Here is a 21272-nt window from a genome sequence, read left to right as displayed (position 1 = left end):
TGTTTTATTTAATAAATTAACTGTGACATTTTTTAAACCTTCCTACGTAACAAACTTGGACTTAGTGCTGCATTTATTATTATACCTAGTGTATTTACAAAAATATAAATTTGAAAAAGTTATATAAAGAATAAGAATACCACTAATAATATATTTTATGGCTATAAACTAATTTAACAAAAATCAATGATAACGTAATACAATTATTTTTAACACATGTTCTTATTTTCAAGTCAAATGTATTTGAACAAGTAAAAAAGGCTATAGGCTATAAATTTGATCAAACTTGGCCTCTTTGAATTATTTTTTATTACCCTAAATTACACGTTATTTAATATACTAAATAATGTCTACATTCTATACTTTGTAGTACCACATAATTCATGATAGTCTAAAAATAAAGATCATACATCCTACAGGATCATATCCCAAAACCATAAGCAGGAGAGGACAGAAAGTTTATGGTAACTCTACATCTACGTTAGTTTCAGTAGTGAACTTAAAAAAGATGAGCCACTGTTATGATACAGCTTCTTCCTCCAGTTACTACAAACCAGCTGTCCAGCACATGCACCAACATGTGGTCATAGTGCATGTTTGTGTATTACTGTCTTCATAAATGTATTTGTGTAATTATTGTGTACTATACATTCTTATTTTAATACTAGCTGCTAACTATGGCTTTGTAACGGCTTTGAAAACGGAGTTTCTCAAATTTTTTTAAATATAAAAAATAACCATTTAATGATTAGCAAACATACTTTTTCAAGATATATATTAACAGTCCGTTATAAGAAGTAGTCACTTCTATCAGTCAGTCTCACCACTACCTTTCCATTTTTTTGTTATCTGCATTACACTACTGATCAAGCTTTGGATTTTTTATGTTTTATAAAATTAAAAGGGGGAGTAGCTTTAGTCCAGGCAAGGAATGTACTTGCTTAGGTATCTAATTCATGAAAGGGAGCTATGCTGTGAGATTAGTAACTTGGTCTGAGCATAACAGCATATACTTTGTGGTATCTAGTTGGTGAAGGGAAGTCATGGTAGGGGGAGTAGCTCTAGTCCAGGCAAGGAATGTACTTGCTTAGGTATCTAATTCATGAAAGGGAGCTATGGTGGGAGATTAGTAACTTGGTCTGAGCATAACAGCATGTACTTTGTGGTATCCAGTTGGTGAAGGGGAGCATTAGAAGGGTGAGTAGTTCTGGTTTAATCAAGAAATATACTCACTGTGGTATCCAGTTGGTGAAGGGGATCCTTGGTAGGGAGAGTAGCTCTGATCTGAGCCGTACATGCCACCAGGAGTCTGAGGAGTGTAGGGCCCATTGGAGGGGTGCGCTCCAAACTCATCCAGTGAGTAATTGTCAGCATCGGATCGGGCAGGAGTGTTGGTGATTGACGGATCCCAAGCTCCAGGTGTACGTGAACCGTCATGGCTAGGTGTCATGCTACCATAGTGTGGTGTGCGCGAACCAGCTGTAACATACAAGTCATTAACCTTTTAAACCCCAGCAGTAACATATAGTGATGTGCTGAAAATCCCAATCCATTTGATTCAATACGTATGTATGATTTTTTTAACTTTTAAAAGCTATTATTATGGTAATGATTCAATAAATAATAAATGCCACATAGAGCACAAAATAAACCAATCAAGTGGTTTTTTTTAATAGTACTAAAGGAAAAAAAATGCCAAACAGGTGTTTTAGGTCTGGTAAATATAAGAAAATCACTGATCACATCAACTTCCACCTGAGCCAACCACTTTTAATTTAAGATGGGCTCTTCGACCGGCTTTACTCCAGACCAATGACTCATAAGTGTACACTAAACCGCAAAAATTTCTAACGTCAGATGCGGAAATCAAACCCGTGACTACAAGGCTAACTCCCACGTCTAGAGAGTAGTGCCTTAGACCAGCCATCCTGACTCTTTCATGTGCAGGTAGCTTAATTAGTGATACGGATAATTTTACCAAACGCTTACGTCACGATACGTTGGCGATGCAGACGACGTGCCGGTGTTACCATGGGACTCAAAACGTTAAGTGTTAAGGAAACATTATGTAATCTGCAGAATTAAATTTCAGTACTAGCTTAATTCCTTCCTAATACCTAATAACTTCCTAACTAAATACCTTCTTAACATTTTTATATCTTCTGATTTTTAATTTTTGTATTAACTATTTGTTAATATTTTGGTGAAACTTATTGCATTAAAAACTAGCATTTTGTATGCCACTGCACAATATGGAATGTCATCTGACATCCATACCTGGATAATGACTAGCATCTAGAATGGATGACTTGTGATGTTTAATTAATATTGAGAAGTGGGTTGTGTTGTAAAAGAAGAAAGATAAGAGTTGTTACATAGAATTCTTTTGATCTCTGAACTGACTGAGTCAAGGTTTAATTAATATTTTATTTTGAAAATTTAGTGAAATACGATTCAGGACGTTGCCTTGGTGAGCCAGGGTAAGGAGCCTTCAATATTTTATTAATAATTTGTTTGATTATTGTTTACAGTGGAAGGTAACTGTTCCAATAGTTAGAGTCTGTCTTGATATTAAACTAAATCCAAAATGTCGGATGTGCCTTCAACCATCAATCATAGTTTAAGACATCATAATCTTTGTTCTTTTAGAATTCGTTCTTCAGTTTTAAAATGTACCAAAAATTACCAGCTGATATTATTGATGGGTTTGGAGACTATGGTTGTCAATCAAACCTTCTGGCCAGCACCTTCCACCATCTAAATTACTACATATTTAATTTGAACCTTGATTTTTACCTACTTGTGATAATTAATGAAGTCTGTACATAACTAGCATAACAGACTGGTGAGATAAGGTTGCTGAGATAGCCTATATATTCATTTTATCCACCATCTTGAGACAGATATGACAGAATTTCCAAATATACTCCCAACTCATACATGAGATTGATAAGGTATGATTACTAGAGAAAGGTGTTCACATCTTGAGACATGGACATTTGCACTACCATCCTTAGACTTGAGTTGCCTAATGTATTCTCGATGTCATGTGGCTGTAATTTTGTAGCAAAATCAATATATTCTTAATAATGTATAAAGGCTGAAAAAAGAATGGAGGTTATTGGACAATAAGTGATTTAAGTTTCTAAAGGTGAAATGGAAAATACAAGTTTTAATAATATTTATATAATATAGTTATATCATTTTAAAATATAGTTTATATAATATTTTGTCTTATTCAATATTGGAGGAAGTGTATTTGAGTTTTACTGTACTACTTATATTATATTTTAACCCTCAAAGTGACATGATAACATGTGAATGATACTGACATATATGTGGAAGAACTGAACTTGTGTGTGTTCTTACTATGGAAAAAGGGGTGGTTCCCCTCAGAGCAACTTCTGAAAAAAATGTCCCAATGACTGCAGGAGAGCAAAGCATCAATGTATTTCAGCATACAATTTAGTGGTGGGGGAGAATGGTAGAGTGCTGAAGTGCAGTTAATGGAGTCAAGTCGATAACAAGTAGATGAACAATGAAGAAGATGTACGTGGTCAGTGAAGCCTGAGGATGGATGGCAAGTCTACAAAGCCTAGTGAGGGTTGCCCAGCAATGCCCTGGGGTGCCTAGTGAGGGTTACCCAGCAATGCCCTGGTGTGTCTCAGGTTGTGCAACGGTGCAGGGTCATAAAGTGGATGCACTTAATGTTATGTATGCAACTTGTGTTATGTGCGTGCTTATTTACATGACTTATAAAAGAATAAATATTTTCTCATCACTTTTAAAATCATATGGCTGCAAAGAATAAGAACTAATCTACATGTAAATTAAAGGTTTTTAAACATTTTCTTCTTCATTTGGTATAAATTACCCTGGTTAGATCAAGTTTGTAAGATACCATTTGATAGCATAATTAACAATGTTACAAAATACATGTCAGTTAGATAAATTATTTATATAATAACTTATTTAGTTTTAGAGTTAATTCCTCAACGTGTGTGTGTGTGTGTGTGTGTGTGTGTGTGTTTTGTGTTACAAGGCCTTACTTACAAGTATTTATATTTGTTCATTGCTTGATCCCTAAAAAAATATAAATGTGTATATTTGTGTAAATTTATATAAAAATTCTATTATTTTCACAATAAAATGGTACAAACTATGTACTGTATTTTTGAAGATAGCATAATATTTTTAACATAATGTATATTTTGGATTTGTTGCTCTATACACTTACGGGGCAGAACTGTGCCACAAAATACAAGATTTAAAAACCACTTTGAGGGTTTAATACAATAAATATTTTTTACAATATAACAATAAAAATAACGCAAGTATTAAATATTTATGAAACTGACACAAAACCTATAGGATTTTGTTAAGCTGATAATTGCTATGTGGATAAAAGTACCTTCGTATAGAGGTGTCTGTGATCCATGCATAGGTGTCTTGCTGCCATCCCTGCCATACATAGGAGTGGCAGCACCTCCATAGCCTGGTGTGCGGTTGTAACTGGAAATGGATCCGTCCTGAACAAATACAAAACATTAGTTGAATAAACAAAAACATTTTTGGTATTGGAGGTAAATAAAATAAAATTGTTCACCATTAGCTTTAACTCAAATGTTAATGTACCTTGTTTGGCATTCCGACAGTTGCAATGTGAGATCTGTCGACAGATATTGTCTGACACGAGGAGTGCAGCTCGACTCTTGCTGTGGACTCTGTAGCATCCTTTACCATTCCCACATTACCTACAAACAAGTTTTAAAAAACAACTATTAAATAAAAAGTGTTACTGGAATTTAACATGAAATATAAACTAATCAAATGACTATTTGAAATTAAATTCACAACTGACTGAGACTTTTATTCACTTATAATAAATTGAAATGCCCAAATTATTGGAGATACATTCTAATCACTACAGTTCTGTATTATTATACAGAATGTTTCGTGAAAAGTATACATTTGATTTTCCATTGATTGCTCATTCTTCTACTTATTCTACCAACTACTTAACCCTTTGCAAGCCACTATTAAATCCATTAACTTTCCTATAACACCAAGACAAGTATAAAAATGTTGTTTCTTTAAGCTCAAAGCTAATTTTTATTATAACTAAATTATAATATTTACAAAACTGTTAATTTTAAATAAAATGTTTTTTTATTGTAAAATGTAACTAAACTAAAAAGTAATAAAATACTAATAACACAAGATAAATATTTCAAACTAATCACAACACTACCACATGATGAAGAATAATAATGAGATACATAGCAGACGTGCACGCTCGTGACAACCGATAAAACAGTAATACATATCAGGGATATATTTAGTTATGGCTCTGTAGGGGACGTAGAACTGACGAGCAGGTGGTCGGACTTAGACAAGGGGCGCTCGGTTAATAACGGTATCAGAAATGCACTGTGAAAATCTCTAGTGTTAACAGCATTAGGTGACTATAAGGAAACAGTACAATGCAGTACTATTTTTTGGGAGCTAAAAAGTGAACTTATTGTCAAAAGTATTATTTAAAAAATTATTGGTACATAATGGTTCCTGTATGTAATTGTTTTTAGTTTGAGTAAAATAATCTGTTACATTAAAAAACTTTATCATTAATCAATTCTATACTGTAATACAGTAAGTATTGTATAAAGATATAAAAATTACGTTCTTTTATTTTTTTTAAAGCCATTTTGCCAGTACAGACATCTTTAATTTGCAATATATATAGAACATTCTTAGCCTCCCAATAAAACTGTACAAAGCCTCAAAATGATTGTTGTAAAAATGAGCAAGTAAATAAAATCTAAATGTGTATACCCTACCCTGTGGACCACTGTATAAATTATATTTCATCTAATCGCCATTATTATTTTTGTTTATTTCCTTGGGTTCCTCTGCATTACATACTAATAATTCTTTCAATAGTTTCATCAATAAAAATAGTTTTTGCTTGTTTACTGAAATATTTTAGCTGTGTTAATATTTTTAACCTTTTAACGCCGTAGACGGAATAATCCACGATGTTGTTTGGTCTAGAAACGCCAAAGACGAAATAATCCGCCGATCGATAAAAATACATTTTATTACTGTTTTTGAAGTTCAATATATAAGCCACAATACTAAGTAAGGTACTGGCTTGACCAAATAATCCAGTTGCAGCTGTCAGCTGGCCGCAGTAGGTAAACAATAAATTGTTTTGTTGCTGGCAACTGTTCTCCCACTCCCGTCTGTACGCCGATGACGATACTATCCGCCATTACCGACTATCAGTGGAGCACGCATTGTGCCTTTGGGAAGTGTTCTTGCGTTGTCATTCCTTATACAAACAGTTGTAAAAAGTTATTGTTACCATGTTTTAGGTGTTATAATCAAGTTTTTATTGTTTCTTTTCTGTTGTGTAATTATGGCTGCAAGTTATGTCTCGAGGCCCCATGGTTTCATCCCGATTTGTGTTTTGAAGTTTACCATACAACTGCCTAAATCTCTTATCAGAACTTATAAACTAATCAAGATCAGTATATTACACTTCATTTGTTTTCTTATCGTACATAGTTTTCATATTTTTCATCACATGTATTTGATTACTCTGTAACCTGAATTTGATTTTGATTGAAATATTCCATTATTATGAAAAAATGTGATTATTTTAATGCAAGTATTACATTATTGTAAAATGTATTTTTTGTGGTGACTATTAGTCATTAGTAATGAATCAAAAAAATAGATTTAAGGAATTTTAATTTTAATTTTTTTCACCTTAAATGAGCGTAATCTAAAAAAATACTAAATTTATATTGGCGTTCAAAGGGTTAACCTTGTTCTCGTTTTTCCTCATTAAAATAACAGCAATTTTTTGAATCTTCATATTTTAAAATCTATTTTACACTATAGATTTAGCTGAATCCTAATCCCCCTTTCCCACTTATGACCAAAACAGTGCCTGCTACAAGTTTAGCCTCATACTTAATATGTATTTGTTGTACTACATTGCTCAGTGCTACACTTGACAAGCACAACGGACATCTCACATCTCAGCTGTTTAGATTCTATGGTTCATTGAGATTGTACTATCAATTCTTCTATATAGAATTAGATTACCCCAAGAATTGTGGGCACAACACAGTATCACTTTTTTCTTCTATTTTATCTTTTTTCCCCATTTCTTCAATTTGTAAAATTATCCATTTTCATTTAATTCAAAAACTTCATTCCACATTTTGATATATTGGTACAACTTAACTCCTCTACAGAGTACCACAAAAATACTACAAATTTTGATAAACTACATTCCTACATATTTTATACTCTCATTTTTGACCACTACTTGCCTTTATAAGGTCCGCGAGTGATCTTGATGATCTGGCCGATGAGATCTCTGTCTCGTCGCACATTTCCTCCTCCCCTGCCACGACCTCTACCTGCACCTGCACCTGCACCTCCTCCACCTCCACCTCCACCACTGGGGTGCATTGGAGATGAGATGCGTGGAGACATGAACCCTGGCATCAAGCCAGCATTGTTCTGATTCTAGAACATTATGATAAATTATTCTACCATATATGTCTAGGCTTAGTAATTTAAAAAATAAGCACTAATTTTGTAGTTAACTGGATGAATAATGAATTGTTTGGTTAAATCTTAAGATTTTACAAAAAGATGCAAAATTATGCAGTAAATTATAAAGTAATAAAACTATTTATGTCCTTGAGCTTAATAAATTAACAAAACCCCTAATTCACTAAGCACAAACTATATAAATTGAATGGTGCCAATAACACTGTTTATTTAAAGCCAATACAAATAATGATTTAAAAACAGCATAATTACAACTCATAGATTGACTTAATTTCATAAATGGTCAATTTTATAAAAAAATAAAGAACCTTACATAATTTTTCAATTCTTAATCTGAACTTTTTAATTTTAGCTGACAAATGTTTGAAGATTATATGCTAGCATAATGAGGTTTTTGTGTGTGTTGTGGATATACTATATTATTGATCTGATATCTGTATAAATTACTCTATAAAACTTCACCATTTGAATTTTCAGCTAAAAATAAGTAAGATATGTCATGCAAAGTATAGTCTTATCTTGTTTAGTTATACGTCAGTCTGATTTTTTGTTTATTTTTTTTTAGGAAAATAATTATATCTTTAAATTGAAAATAAACTGTCAAGTTCAAACTTTGTAAAACTGTTAGTCGAATTAGGATTTACTATGAACATGCTTCAGAAAAAATTACCAGATTTAAAAATGACAGCCATATGAAATTTTCAAACTAAACTCAAAATTGGAAGATTTTATGAAAAATGTGTAAGAATAGTGAAATATGGATTAATTATTGATGAACATTTTGATACAAAGTTTATTTTGCTATGCTTAATAACCACGTAGTAATCTCTGTACTGTTCCAATTTTAATATAGTACTGCTGAAGCAGGTAAATATACTACGTACTATTGGGGTCCTAAGAGACATAGATAGAATTTAAGCTTCTTTAATGTTTGGTAATACAATATTATCTAATACTGCAATATAATAGTCAATGAACACTTCACAAATTAGTGACATAAAGCTGACTTTATAAAGCGAAGGTTTAGTATGTTTGATTTTTGAAAGTTAAAAGATAAGGAAAGTTTTACTTACTTTAGAACCACCAGCGAGATGAAGATGGCGAGTCTTGCACACGAATATGCCTCCATTATCCAAATACATGCGGGAATATAAGAAAGCAAAGTTGCGGTACAGATGCTTTATCTCTCCATCTCTGCCCTAAAATATAATATCAATTAGAAAACCTGAATTACATAATTACTTAAAAATACAAAATGTAATCACTAATTTTAAAACTGTAAGAGACGATCTGTAAAATTGAAACTTTTTCTGAATTTGACTGGCAATTCTTATAATTATAACATGGACAAATTATGGAAAAATTACATGAATTTAATTTATGATGTAGTTATTTGTAAGGAAGATCCAGAAACAACATAATATGATTTAAATTAATTGCATTTGTGTTCATTTACAAAAACCTGAGATATAAAAAGACATGAAATGTTGAAGTGACTGTTCTCTATAAGAGTTCACATGCAGAATCTCAAACATCTGCATCATGAATCTATGATCTTCAACTTTGGGTCCACCACCTATTTTGACAGCAACAAAATAGTTCATTGATCTGTTATTACAGGTTAATTGCCTATAGACGACAAAGCAATTATTAAACAGAAGTAGGAATCCCAGTTTCAAGTCCAAAAACATCTTTTAAGATTCCTAAGGTCTTCTAATATAACCACGAAAACATATAGAAAAAATAGTTACAAAAACTTAACAATGCATTACAATTAAACAGATATGGTAGCACCATATTAAGTACTCTAGTCAAGACAAAACTAAATTAAGACTCTTGAGAAAAGTATTTAGTAGCAAAATTCACATACCAAAATATTTGGTTCATTTATCATGTAAGCAATTTTAATGACGTTTAATTATACGAGTATTAACTTACGGAATGTGGTCCATCAATGACATTGACAATATCTCGTTTCTGAATGGTATTCTGTTCAGAGTCCAAAGATAGAGTGTTCCTGACTTCCTTCTTCTTATGCAGAGCCTGCGGTTTAGCCTCCACCACCTTGCCTTGCATACTGAGCACGTGGAAGTTCTCTCTCTCCAGTCTCACGATGACTCCCACGTTTTGTGGACTGTAACACAAAGTGTGACATGGAAAATCTATCAACTATTGTGCAGAGCTTGCGGTTTAGCCTCCACCACCTTGCCTTGCATACTGAGCATATGGAAGTTCTCTCTCTCCAGTCTCACGATGACTCCCACGTTTTGTGGGCTGTAACACAAAGTGTGACATGGAAAATCTATCAACTATTGTGCAGAGCTTGCGGTTTAGCCTCCACCACCTTGCTTTGCATACTGAGCAAGTAAAAGTTCTCTCTCTCTCCTGTCTCACGATGACTCCTACGTTTTGTGGGCTGCAACAAAGTGTGACATGGAAAATCTATCAACTATTGTGCAGAGCTTGCGGTTTAGCCTCCACCACCTTGCCTTGCATACTGAGCACGTAGAAGTTCTCTCTCTCCAGTCTCACGATAACTCCCACGTTTTGTGGGCTGTAACACAAAGTGTGACATGGAAAATCTATCAACTATTGTGCAGAGCTTGCGGTTTAGCCTCCACCACCTTGCTTTGCATACTGAGCAAGTGGAAGTTCTCTCTCTCCTGTCTCACGATGACTCCCACGTTTTGTGGGCTGTAACACAAAGTGTGACATGGAAAATCTTATCAACTACTGTGCTGAGCCTGCAGTTTGCCTCAACCAGGTTACTTGGTTTTGTTTTGTACGTTCTATGACTGATTTTAAAGATTATTCCAAATATATTATCCAATTTTCTTTGTACTAAAGAGTTGTAAAGAATTATTTTATTTTGTTTTTTGCTTTTGTGTTTATTACATATTTTATGAATACAATTGGTTACATTTCTTTGTTTATTAAGACCTTAACAGTGATGTGGTGTTTTAATAAGCCTGGTAAATGAAATGTACACTTAGATCATATTTAAGTTATTTTATTTTATAGTTTCTCCCTTCCTTAATATTTTTGCAAGTCAGCCAACCTCAACACGCAATCTTTGGGCCATAGTTGATACTGTTTTTTTTTTTCATTATTATAATATAATTGTTATTTTATCTAAAATAAAACACAATTTTTATTATTATTATTGGTATTAAGAAGTTCAATACAATTTTTTATGAAAAGAAAATAATTGTTCAAACTATTTTTTTATATCAAAACATTTATGTAAATTTATTTGTATAAGTATATAATTTACTAAAACCATTTGTATACAGAACAAATAAAAAAGTATAAGGAAATTGTTGAAAATAAAGTTTTTACAGGAATTTTCCCGAACCCTAGCATTTTCAGCTAAAATTATTGCCTGGCACTGTATGCACATACATAGTAAATTGACTCAGCTCTGAAAGGGTAAAAAACAAACAGTTTTCATATTTAATACTTTGTTGGTTTCCTTCCTTATTAAATATTTCTGATAATTTGCTAAAATATCTATGAACTCACTCGAGCTGTACAAGGTCACCCCACTGGAACTGGCCGAGGCTATCCACACCGGTGGCCATGTCTGAGCACAGCTGCAAGTCACGTGGCAGGACCTCTAGCTCATGCATAGTGAGATCAGAGAACAGCACTACACGGTTGTCCTCAACACGCACTATCAGTCCGGTCTCACCTTCATAGCGGCCGGCCAACACCTTGACGTGGTCTCCTGTTCGGAACAACTTACGTAACTCTGTTGCCTGGAACTCTAGAGGCTCCTGTGGACAGATTTAACACAGTTTGTTTATAGTCTTTGATGATTATTTTTTGAAAGTAGAGAGAAAGTTCATGAATACAAATGATTTACACATTATTTTTATTTTTTATAGATGACCATAAAAAACTGATATTATCTTACTCTGAACATATTATCTTTATTTTTGTTCATCCAATAAATAGATCAACCATCATCAAAACAGTCCTTCATTTAACATTCATAGGAGTTCAGTATTGAGAATAGATAATATGAAAATAACCCAGAATCTATTATAAATCCCGTTTCTCTACATAAAGTCTTTTAAAAAATAGATCCGTGTGAACTCTAAATTTAATACTTAACTGAGATCTTTAAAACCCATTTGGGACTAAATTTTAAGCAGGAATTGGCTCTGCTTATTGGACCACAGGACTAAATATTTCCTATTGTCCAAAATATAAGAAAAAACTGTTGAACTTTGCATAAAACTTAGTGTATAACATTCTACAAATGATATAAACTTGCTATTATAAATTTTTGTTTATGATAATTATTGTGTCCTTTAAAAAACCTATATATTTACAATTTTTCATTGAACTTAAATAATATTTGAATTAAGGTCAATTTTGTTATCACTATCAATATTCATACTGTGGCATTTTCATTATTATAAATTATGGTCTCCTAATTCACTTTCACTGTTTACTACCACTTTCTAAACATATTCAATAAACACAGCAAAATCATAACAATTTACAAATGATATATAAACATAAATAAATACAGGGTGTTTCATAAAGAATATGTGTGTCGAATTTATATATTTATTGAACTTTAAGATATATGAATATAAAACTTTACACACATATTCTTGGACCTCTCAAGCTTAGATTACAGTTGTTTAATATGTCCTTCATCAGCGACATGAACAATATCACATCAATACTCAAAATTCCTCCCGTATTCGAGCAAACATGTCCTTCGTCACTGATGTTATGGCAGTATGGGTTGGGTTCTTCACTCTTCCAGGTTCTGTGGGAGTGGTGGTACATAAACATTGTCTTTAATGAAACTCCACATGAAAAAGTCACAGGGTATTAAATCCAGTGACTGTGGAGCCTCGGTGAGACATGCTATCTCCAGCTCCTTGACGACCAATCCAGTGGTTTGGTAGAGTTTCATTCAGATATTCATGCACTTTGTGACATCAATGAGGGGGTGCCCTGTCTTATTGAAAAATGAAGTTGTCTTCGTGCAGCCTTGGAAACATAGTCTATGGACCATTAACCGTGTTTCCATGAAAGAATAGGCTGTAAACAGATGATCGGGATATTGCACAAAACACATTGACTTTGGACGAATTTCGTACATGTTCAATGCCTGCATATGGATTCTGTAGGCCCCAAATTCAAATATTGTGTTTTTTTACCTGATTACTAACATGGAAAGTCATTTTATCACTGAATACGATGCATGTGTGAAAATTTTATCATTGCCCATATCATCAAGAATCTCGTTACAAAAAGTCACACGTTTGCGTTTGTCATCAGAATACAAATTTTGTAATAGCTGTTATTGTATGGTTTCATAACCAACCCACGTCTCAAAACACGCAAATTGTTTTTGTAGGCAGTTGTAACTCCCGAATGGCACGACAAGTTGATTTTGAAGGACTACATTGGAAAGCAGTTTGAATTTGTGTAACATTTTCTTTACGAACACGAGGGTGGCCAGGTCTCTTTCCTTTACATACACGTCTTGTATCTACAAACTGTCAATATCATTTGCGGATGTTCCACCCAGTGGAGGACTAATTTGGCACCTCCACCTGAAATGTCTCTGTTTAAAAAGCATTATCATGGAATTGTATATTGCAAACTCGAGAACACAAAATGATTTTGCTGAGGAGTAACCACGTTACCATTTTAAACATATGATGGTTAACAAGCAAAACAGAAGACAACTGACATGTAGCGGCTATTAATGTAAGCTGACTATTCCTTTCTTCAATAGCCAAGCTGAGGTGCAGCGATCAATAGTTTGGAAAAAATAATACTTTGTAATGTGTATATTCTTTTTGAAACACACTGTAAATATAAAAAGTATAAACTGAGGTCAAAATATTATACCACAAAACAAGAATAATTTTTTCAATTGGCTATCAATTTACACCGTACTGTAAAGAACATCTATGCCTTTTCAAACACAGGTTTTCAACTCCAAGCATATACTTTTTAAGAGCACATGTTTCTATTCTAAATTTTACAGATAACAACAACCATAGATGAAAATGCAGACAAGGAAGTGAATGATCCCAAGTGCAATAGATCTTCACTGGTGAAATTAAACACACCTCTGCCACTAAAACCTGTAAGTGTAGAATGGCTGAGGATTATCTCAGATAGAACATACTCACATGGAGGTCCTCGTGCTTTGGGAGGATGGTGATCAGTTGTCCGTCGATAGCGAGAATCTTACCCTGCAGGTTCATCAACTCTCCCTGACACACTTCCACGTTGTCTCCAGCACTAAAGGAATGGCCTGGACCATCGTCTTTGCCTCCTGTCGGCAGCTCGATGTCGATACCCTCAGGAGCCTCCTCAAACTTTTCCAATTCAGAAAGTGTAGGTTTAACTCCATCTGCTATGATGGCACTCATTGTGAAGTTCTTGTATAGGAAGCCCTTTCGGCTGTATCGATTACCCTCAAAGATCAAAAAGTCTCCATCACTCGTCACTTCACCTCCAATAGCTCGAATAGCCTCAGGGTCAAATGGTTTTGCCGGAGGTCGCCTCTTCTTCTTCCGCTTGTTTGCCTCATTTTCAGTCTGAAAAAAATGTCTGGTATCATAACAATGAATATCCATTATATTCCCTTATTTAAAATTAAACATAAAAATACATGCAATTTAAAAATCGTTGGTTTATTTTTAACTAAGAACATGCTTTACACCAATCTAGATAATTGGATGCAAGTAAAATGAGGAGCAATGATCAGGTGACAAAGATAGGTAAAAGAAGAAGAAAGGGACTACGCATATAATAATAATACAGTAGAGTCTCATTAGTTCGAACTTCTGTGTAATTCGAGGTAATTTATGGCAAAAGAAACAAATATAGAGCAATAAATAACACTTATAAACAATGCCTTCAACTTATAAACGCTGTGTAAGAATTGTGAGGATTGAGCATGCCGTTCAGTTCAATAAGTGGCTATACTCCCCTCTCTCATTCCTCCTCTCGCCCCACCACGACCGGCCAAGGCTAATGAACTTTGACTGTGTCTTAAAATAACAAACATCAGTCTGAGAATTATCACTGTCAGATGCGCACTACATTGCACCACACGTGACAGTATTAACACGTTAGCTGCCACCCCCGAAAAATACGTTTTAGCGCTAAAGTGCCAAATTTTTAAAAGATAAATCGTTGTAACCTTTTGTTATTTTTCTCTTCTTTAGTTACTGATAAACATGATTTATGTATATTTATTACGTTTATAAAGCGTCGTGCACATTGGCTCGACAGAGCTTTTTACAAGGCGATATATTACATAAATCATTTGCCGTCGGGCCTATATGCCCGACGCCTGACTCAGGGATATTCTGTTTTGTTGATGTGCAGCCTGAATAATTCCCGCGCTTTAGTTCTCTGTCTGCAATTGCATCAGCTTACTTCTAACCCGCCTTTTCCACATAGCTGAGTGCCAATTGACGCGTTTTGTTACTGGAATCCTACATTGTGTTTTTTTATAAGTAATGTTTCGATAGTTGTGTGCATGTATACTATTGATCGGTAAAAATGAGTGGCGATAATCTTCTTACGGATGAAATCGAACGTATGATTGGCTACGACCCTGAAACAAAGGCTCAATCTTCACAGTGGAAAACTCGCAAAGAACAACGGCTGAAAAAAGACAAAGTCGAAGCAATGTCAAGACAAGTTTTTTTTTACCAGGACGGCGTTGTTCATTACGAATATGCTCCAAAATGCCAGACAGTGAATAAGGAGTATTATCTTGAGGTCCTAAGGCGGCTACGAGATGCAGTGCGAAGGAAACGACCTGAACTGTGGACGTGACTGGATTCTGCACCACGACAACGCGCCAGCTCATTCCTCAAATCTTATTCAACGTTTTTTGGTCAAACACAACATCAACCAACTACGACAGCCTCCCTACAGTCCTGACATAGCTCCTTGTGACTTCTGGCTATTTCCGAAATTAAAAATTCCTTTGAAAGGATAAAGATTTGACGGTGTTGAACAAATAAAACGAAATGCAACGAAGGACCTGTTAGCCATTCCACAAAATGAATTTAAGGAGTGTTTCCGGAAGTGGGAGGAGCGTTGGAATAAGGTAGTGGCTTGTGGAGGGGAGTACTTTGAAGGGGACCAGATTGCCGTTGCCCCGAGTAACGTCAGTTCATGCCAGTCGTCAAGGTCAGATACTTTTTGGACACACCTCGTGTGTATATATATATATATAAAATCTATTTGAATATTTTCCTTTGAAGATTATCAATAAATAAGAAAGATACACTTTATAAAGAATTGGCTTTCTGGTCAATATTTAGTTTGATTCACCTTGATACATAAAGAAAAGTTTTTACTTATTCCTAAAATAATGATAAAGCAGTAGTTGAGCACCTGGTTATTACGGAGAGCTCCTCTGGGCCGTGTGTAATCCACACGGGGCAGCAGTTTCAGATGAACCTGGTTCTGGGCCAAGTCCACATAGTCCACTTGAGCAATGTCATCTTTGTACAATCCTGTCAGAAAAGTATAATTCATAAGATTTTACAATTCACAAAATCACACAATATTAGTATAGCAACTTTTAAAACACAAAAGCAGTACAAAACATGTTTTTTTGTATGAAAAACCTTAGGCTGCAAGGTTTTTTGGCCACTTGAAGAGAACAGATTTAAATCCTCAAAATATGTTGTACTATAACATCAACGATAGCAAATGTCCAAACATAAGGTTTTTTTGAAATCTGAAGAAGAGTTTAAACTCCAATCCCAGTAATGTAGTGTTCTATTTCTTTAACATTAACAAGTGCAAAATTTCTGAAAACCTGTGAAGCATTTGACATTTCTTTTATTCAACAGTAAATTGTGTACGAAGACAAAATTTTACAATTTAAAATATAATGCAACAATATTTCTTTTTCCATTAACGAATATTGCAGTATGATTATACTCATTCTTCCCATCAAACAGGATAATTGAACACGTTACAAACAATAATTAGCCTATTAATAAATCAGTAGGTACATAACACACAATGTATATTTGTTGCCCACAAGCAGATCATACAATGAATTTTACTTTTCAATTACTGCTGGAACTCTGAATGGCTCTTCACGATTTTCCAGTTCAGCTCAGCAGGTCATTACATGTGGTCCACTTTATTAAGCAGTAATAAAATTCAATCTTTATCTAGCCGTGGCTGCCAAGTGCTTTACCTTAGTACCTTAGTCAAATAAAACATTTCACTATTTGTAGCACATACCATAGCAAACATCGTTTAGAAGTTGATTTTTGTATCCCAATGTTAGTGCCACTATAGCAACTGTAGTGTATTCTATCAATTTATTGAAATGCTTAAGCATTTGATGGAAACAAAGCTCAAAATATGGAAATAAGTTTATATTCTGTTGATATTAGACACTTAATTGAGACTAATAAATTGTATTTTTATATTTCAAATTAATTAATTTTTCATTCGGCAAAACCATAGTTTAAATTACATACTACTTGGTACATTTAGGAGGAAAGAACAATAACCAATGAACGAAATTTTTAACTTAAAGCTAATAAGAGTTTTAAATATTCAAAATTCCATATAAATCCGTCATTAAAAGGGCCGGAGCACAAATAATAAATTTTAAATTTGAGTTAAAGTGAGGTACATGATTACACAATCATTGAATGGAGCTCAAAATGAGTCATGTGGCCCCCTTTTGCCTGAAAGGACAACTGATCTGTCATTCACCTGAGCTCTGCAAGATATCAGTTAACCCATTGCGAATCGTATTGTTTTGGCGCGCGGGCACCAGCGAGCACGAATTAAATTACGGTCAGCGGCCGCACGAACAGCAATGGTTCGCCACATCGTATCGCTCGCTATTGTATACTAGAAAATTCAGCTGTGAAGGTATTCGTTCAGATGGAACATGGGGCTGCTGGGGTATCCGTAATGTAGTAACGATAACAAGCAAGCAAGGTTCCGGGGTGGCAGGGATGATGTCTGAATCATAGTCTAAATAAAGCGACTCAGGCGAAGCGATTACAACATCTGGACCATTGTCTAGACTAAACCCGCCAACATGTACGTCTGCATCGTTTTGTTCTGTGTCACTAACCTCAAAAGTATTATAATAACAACTGAGGAAAACACCCAATCAGAAGCGCTAAAAAGCAGAGAGTAAACTCATAAGAATGATTTCTTAACTTCGACATACAAATGCGATCTGTAGGATATTTATAAAACTTTTGAAAACTCTAAACGTAGACCGTTATTAAACACTCTAAGTAGACAAGTGAAGACGATCGCCCGATCTATCAGACATTAATAGAACTATTTGGAGGGAAACTTAAACGCAGACCGCTTTTGCGACCTGAGCTCGTCATCAGCCGTTACGCCCGGCCGCTGCGTGACGAGCCCAGCTCGTCAGTGATCCGCAATGGGTTAAAGCAACCTTAGTGCCCTATAGGTTAGAGGCCTAAGGGTTACAGTTTGCCATAACATAAATCACCTACAAGAATGAATTATTTTGAAGAAGAATTAATCTTAAACTTTTGTTTAAAGTATATAACAAAAGACTTCATTTAATTGCAGAAAATACAATTATACAAATTCAAAAACTATAGAATAATTAATGCAACAATTATAATTATTATTAGTGTTGTAGTTGAGAATGGTACAAGAATACTATTTTGAGTAGTTGAATATATAACAATTATTGTTTTATGAGGAATTCAACAAAGGTATTTAAGGATTGTTTTTAATATACTTGTTTATAATACTACATACATCCAAAAATTGTCTTCAACAAACATAGCCATTAGAATTAAAATTTTAAATATTGTTATGTAATTCAAATAAATTAAATATTTTATAAATAATGATAAAAGAAATAAAATGTTTAAAAGTCAAACTTCACTTAAAATATATTTTCAGTGCACTGCTTGTATTACATTTCCAGTTAAAGAGAATTAATCCAACTATCAATAACCAATACAAACGAACAACTCACCTCTTTTAAGCCTGACCCACTGTTTGGGCCTTAAACCGGTCTGCACCTTCACCACTCTTAAAACATCTATCATCTCCTTAATAGGCACCATCTATAACATTAGGTTTAGAGCTCGTTTATACCAGTCTGTGCAAAGAAGTAAATTGTTTGTGTATGTGTATATATACAGTAGAACTTAACTCATATAAGCTTTATAACCTTTCAAAAAAGTGGCAAAACCCAGAAAGAAAAAGCACGTCCTCCGAAAAATCACTACACCAAAGCACATTGTAAATTGATATTACTTTTATTTTAGGACAACGGAAAAAATAATCAATGTTTAAGTTGGCGTACATAAATAAATGTCATTTTTTGAAATGCAAAAACAAATCTAAATATACAATCAACTGCATAAAAAGACGGCCCAAAAGGAGTGTCACCGTCATGGTGAACAAACTACTATCTTATTCCTTAGAGGAGTTGTTAGAGAATGGGGAGTGGATGATTCAACGGTCAAAAATAATTAGTACACCTTAAGACCCTGTGGAGTCCAGTTTTTTGTTATGCCATTAAGTGGTGATGTGGAGCAACCACGTGGTGATGCAGCCATGAAATACATGGTCATGCAACCATGAAATACATGAACATGAGTAACTCAATTGGAGGATTACCTTGAAGAATATTATTACATTTCAAAATTGATTTAACAGGAGATAGTTTTTATGTGAATTATTTGAAATTTGTAACTGAATGAAAAATTTTGGCTTTTATTTCTCCCAATTAAATTCAAGTGTGAAATTAATCTTATTATAATTGGCTTTAAAGTGTTCCACAGTTAACTTAGAAATCTGATTAACTGCTTAACAAATTGACTTTCAAGTCATTTAAAATTTGAAGCAATACTCCTTTAGAATCACCACAACAGAGTAATGTACTAGGACTGCTGAACAACTGACAATGGTAACTCGTACACGCTTTATAACCTCTCTAAGAAATGTCAACAGCCAGAAAGGGGAAGCATAGTGTACCAGTATATGAGGTGTTGAGGATAAAGCACATAATTTTTTAGGAACAAAATGCATCACTCACTCACTACATTGAAGCATTTATTTGGGACTCTACTGTAATAACTGCGAATGGTGACATGTGCACTCTTAAGAACTATTATGTGTGGTAACGTGAATAAAAAAATTGTGCTCATTTTTGAGGAGGATCAACCATCACTATTTAAGGACATATAATTGATTTTCTTCTATTGTTTTTATTTTAAAAATTAATGCCATAAGTATTTTAAAATGTATCAAATTCAGCAATATTTATGCAAAAAGTTATTTTTTACAAATTTGTAACTAAACTGCTTGCGAATGTGCTAAAAATGGTTGGACATGTAAAAATGTTTAACTGGCAGATATAACGTTAGTAATATTGTATAAGGCTTAATAATGTTTACTCTAACTGAATACATTGACATTGCAGCTGCAGTACAATAAAATAAACCTTATTACAACTATGAATTAAACTAACATCACCTGTTGTTTCCAGATGCCCATCCGCAGATTACCGACATTGTCTATGGCCTGTTTGACATGTGGTTGCTTGTATGCTTCTATATATATGTAGCCTTTGACACCTTCTGGAGCCACCACACTCTTGATCTGTAGAGGATCCTCAGAGTTTTGATAGGTAATAAACTTACGCATCAGCAAGAGAGCAGTGTTTTTCTCCTCTCCAATACGACAACGAACCATCCATAGATTTGGGTCCCTAGGAAAATAAGGATTAAATGTATGAAATTAATATTCTTTTCTTTGATCTTAAACCTAATGCTTTTCAGCTTAATACATGCCTAGACAATAATAAATTCTTTAAATTTAATTAGACCTATGATCCAGCACAATACGCACAATCTAAATGTTCTGATGTTCCAAAGCCTATGAATAAGCTCATGAATAAATAGAAAGTGCCTGAAAAAGTGAATGGCAATGTGGCATTTTAAGGGTTTCTATCCTAAAAATTTTCAAGAATCATTATAGCACTAATCATTTTTGTAACAAAGCAAAATTAAGAGAAGTTATATTTTAAAACCTTAACCAAATGCCAAATATTAGCTAACCATATGATAAACCAAATATGGTAATTTTTAAACAAACATACATTTAAAGACTGAATAAAATGTATAGTACAATGATATTTAAACATTTTGTTGAGTAACGCTGAGTCTGCATTTGGTCCTATAGTTCAACTTAATTCATTGTAGACTGGAGACCATGAGTTGAGTAAAGAAACTGGAAATTCTCATTAGGGGAAATGTAATTGATAGAGAAGAAGAAAAAGATAGAGGAAATAATTTTGGATAACAAATATTTCGGTTAACCCGCTTAGACCTAAAAATAACCAATTAGAATGTAACCAATTACATTCCAATAGGTTACACCAATTTTTTAGAATTGGGTTATATTCTTATTTCTCAGTAACAAATAACACAGGAATTGGAATCAAGACCACAATTTTGGCATTGGAATAGTGATTTTGGAAATATGGAACATTACTAGCTTTAATCAATGATGTTCTTCATTTATTAACACGTTCACTGCGGGTGAGGTCTCGGGACCTCAAGCGGAGGGTCTGGCACATGCGCATGAGGTCTCGGGATATCATGTGCACATTACTTCTTTCTTTCATTAGTGTG

General features: G+C 34.0%; 1 protein-coding gene across 2 annotated transcripts in view; it reads right to left on the bottom strand.

The window, feature by feature from the left end:
* LOC124366272 (transcription elongation factor SPT5) overlaps positions 1-21272 on the bottom strand; it is a 51532-nt gene that overhangs the window by 5741 nt on the left and 24519 nt on the right. For both annotated transcript variants that reach the window (XM_046822681.1, XM_046822690.1), the window contains exons 7-17: positions 20113-20347; positions 18605-18695; positions 15991-16112; positions 13761-14171; positions 11113-11366; positions 9529-9724; positions 8664-8789; positions 7344-7542; positions 4636-4754; positions 4412-4529; positions 1234-1479 (exon numbers count right to left, since the gene is read on the bottom strand). In XM_046822681.1, the coding sequence (XP_046678637.1) occupies positions 1234-1479; positions 4412-4529; positions 4636-4754; positions 7344-7542; positions 8664-8789; positions 9529-9724; positions 11113-11366; positions 13761-14171; positions 15991-16112; positions 18605-18695; positions 20113-20347 (2117 nt within the window). The remainder of the gene's footprint in view (positions 1-1233; positions 1480-4411; positions 4530-4635; positions 4755-7343; positions 7543-8663; positions 8790-9528; positions 9725-11112; positions 11367-13760; positions 14172-15990; positions 16113-18604; positions 18696-20112; positions 20348-21272) is intronic.

Source organism: Homalodisca vitripennis, chromosome 1 (genome assembly GCF_021130785.1).
Source record: "Homalodisca vitripennis isolate AUS2020 chromosome 1, UT_GWSS_2.1, whole genome shotgun sequence".
Classification (NCBI taxonomy): Eukaryota; Metazoa; Arthropoda; class Insecta; order Hemiptera; family Cicadellidae; genus Homalodisca; species Homalodisca vitripennis.
This window is presented reverse-complemented; position numbering and strand designations above follow the sequence as displayed.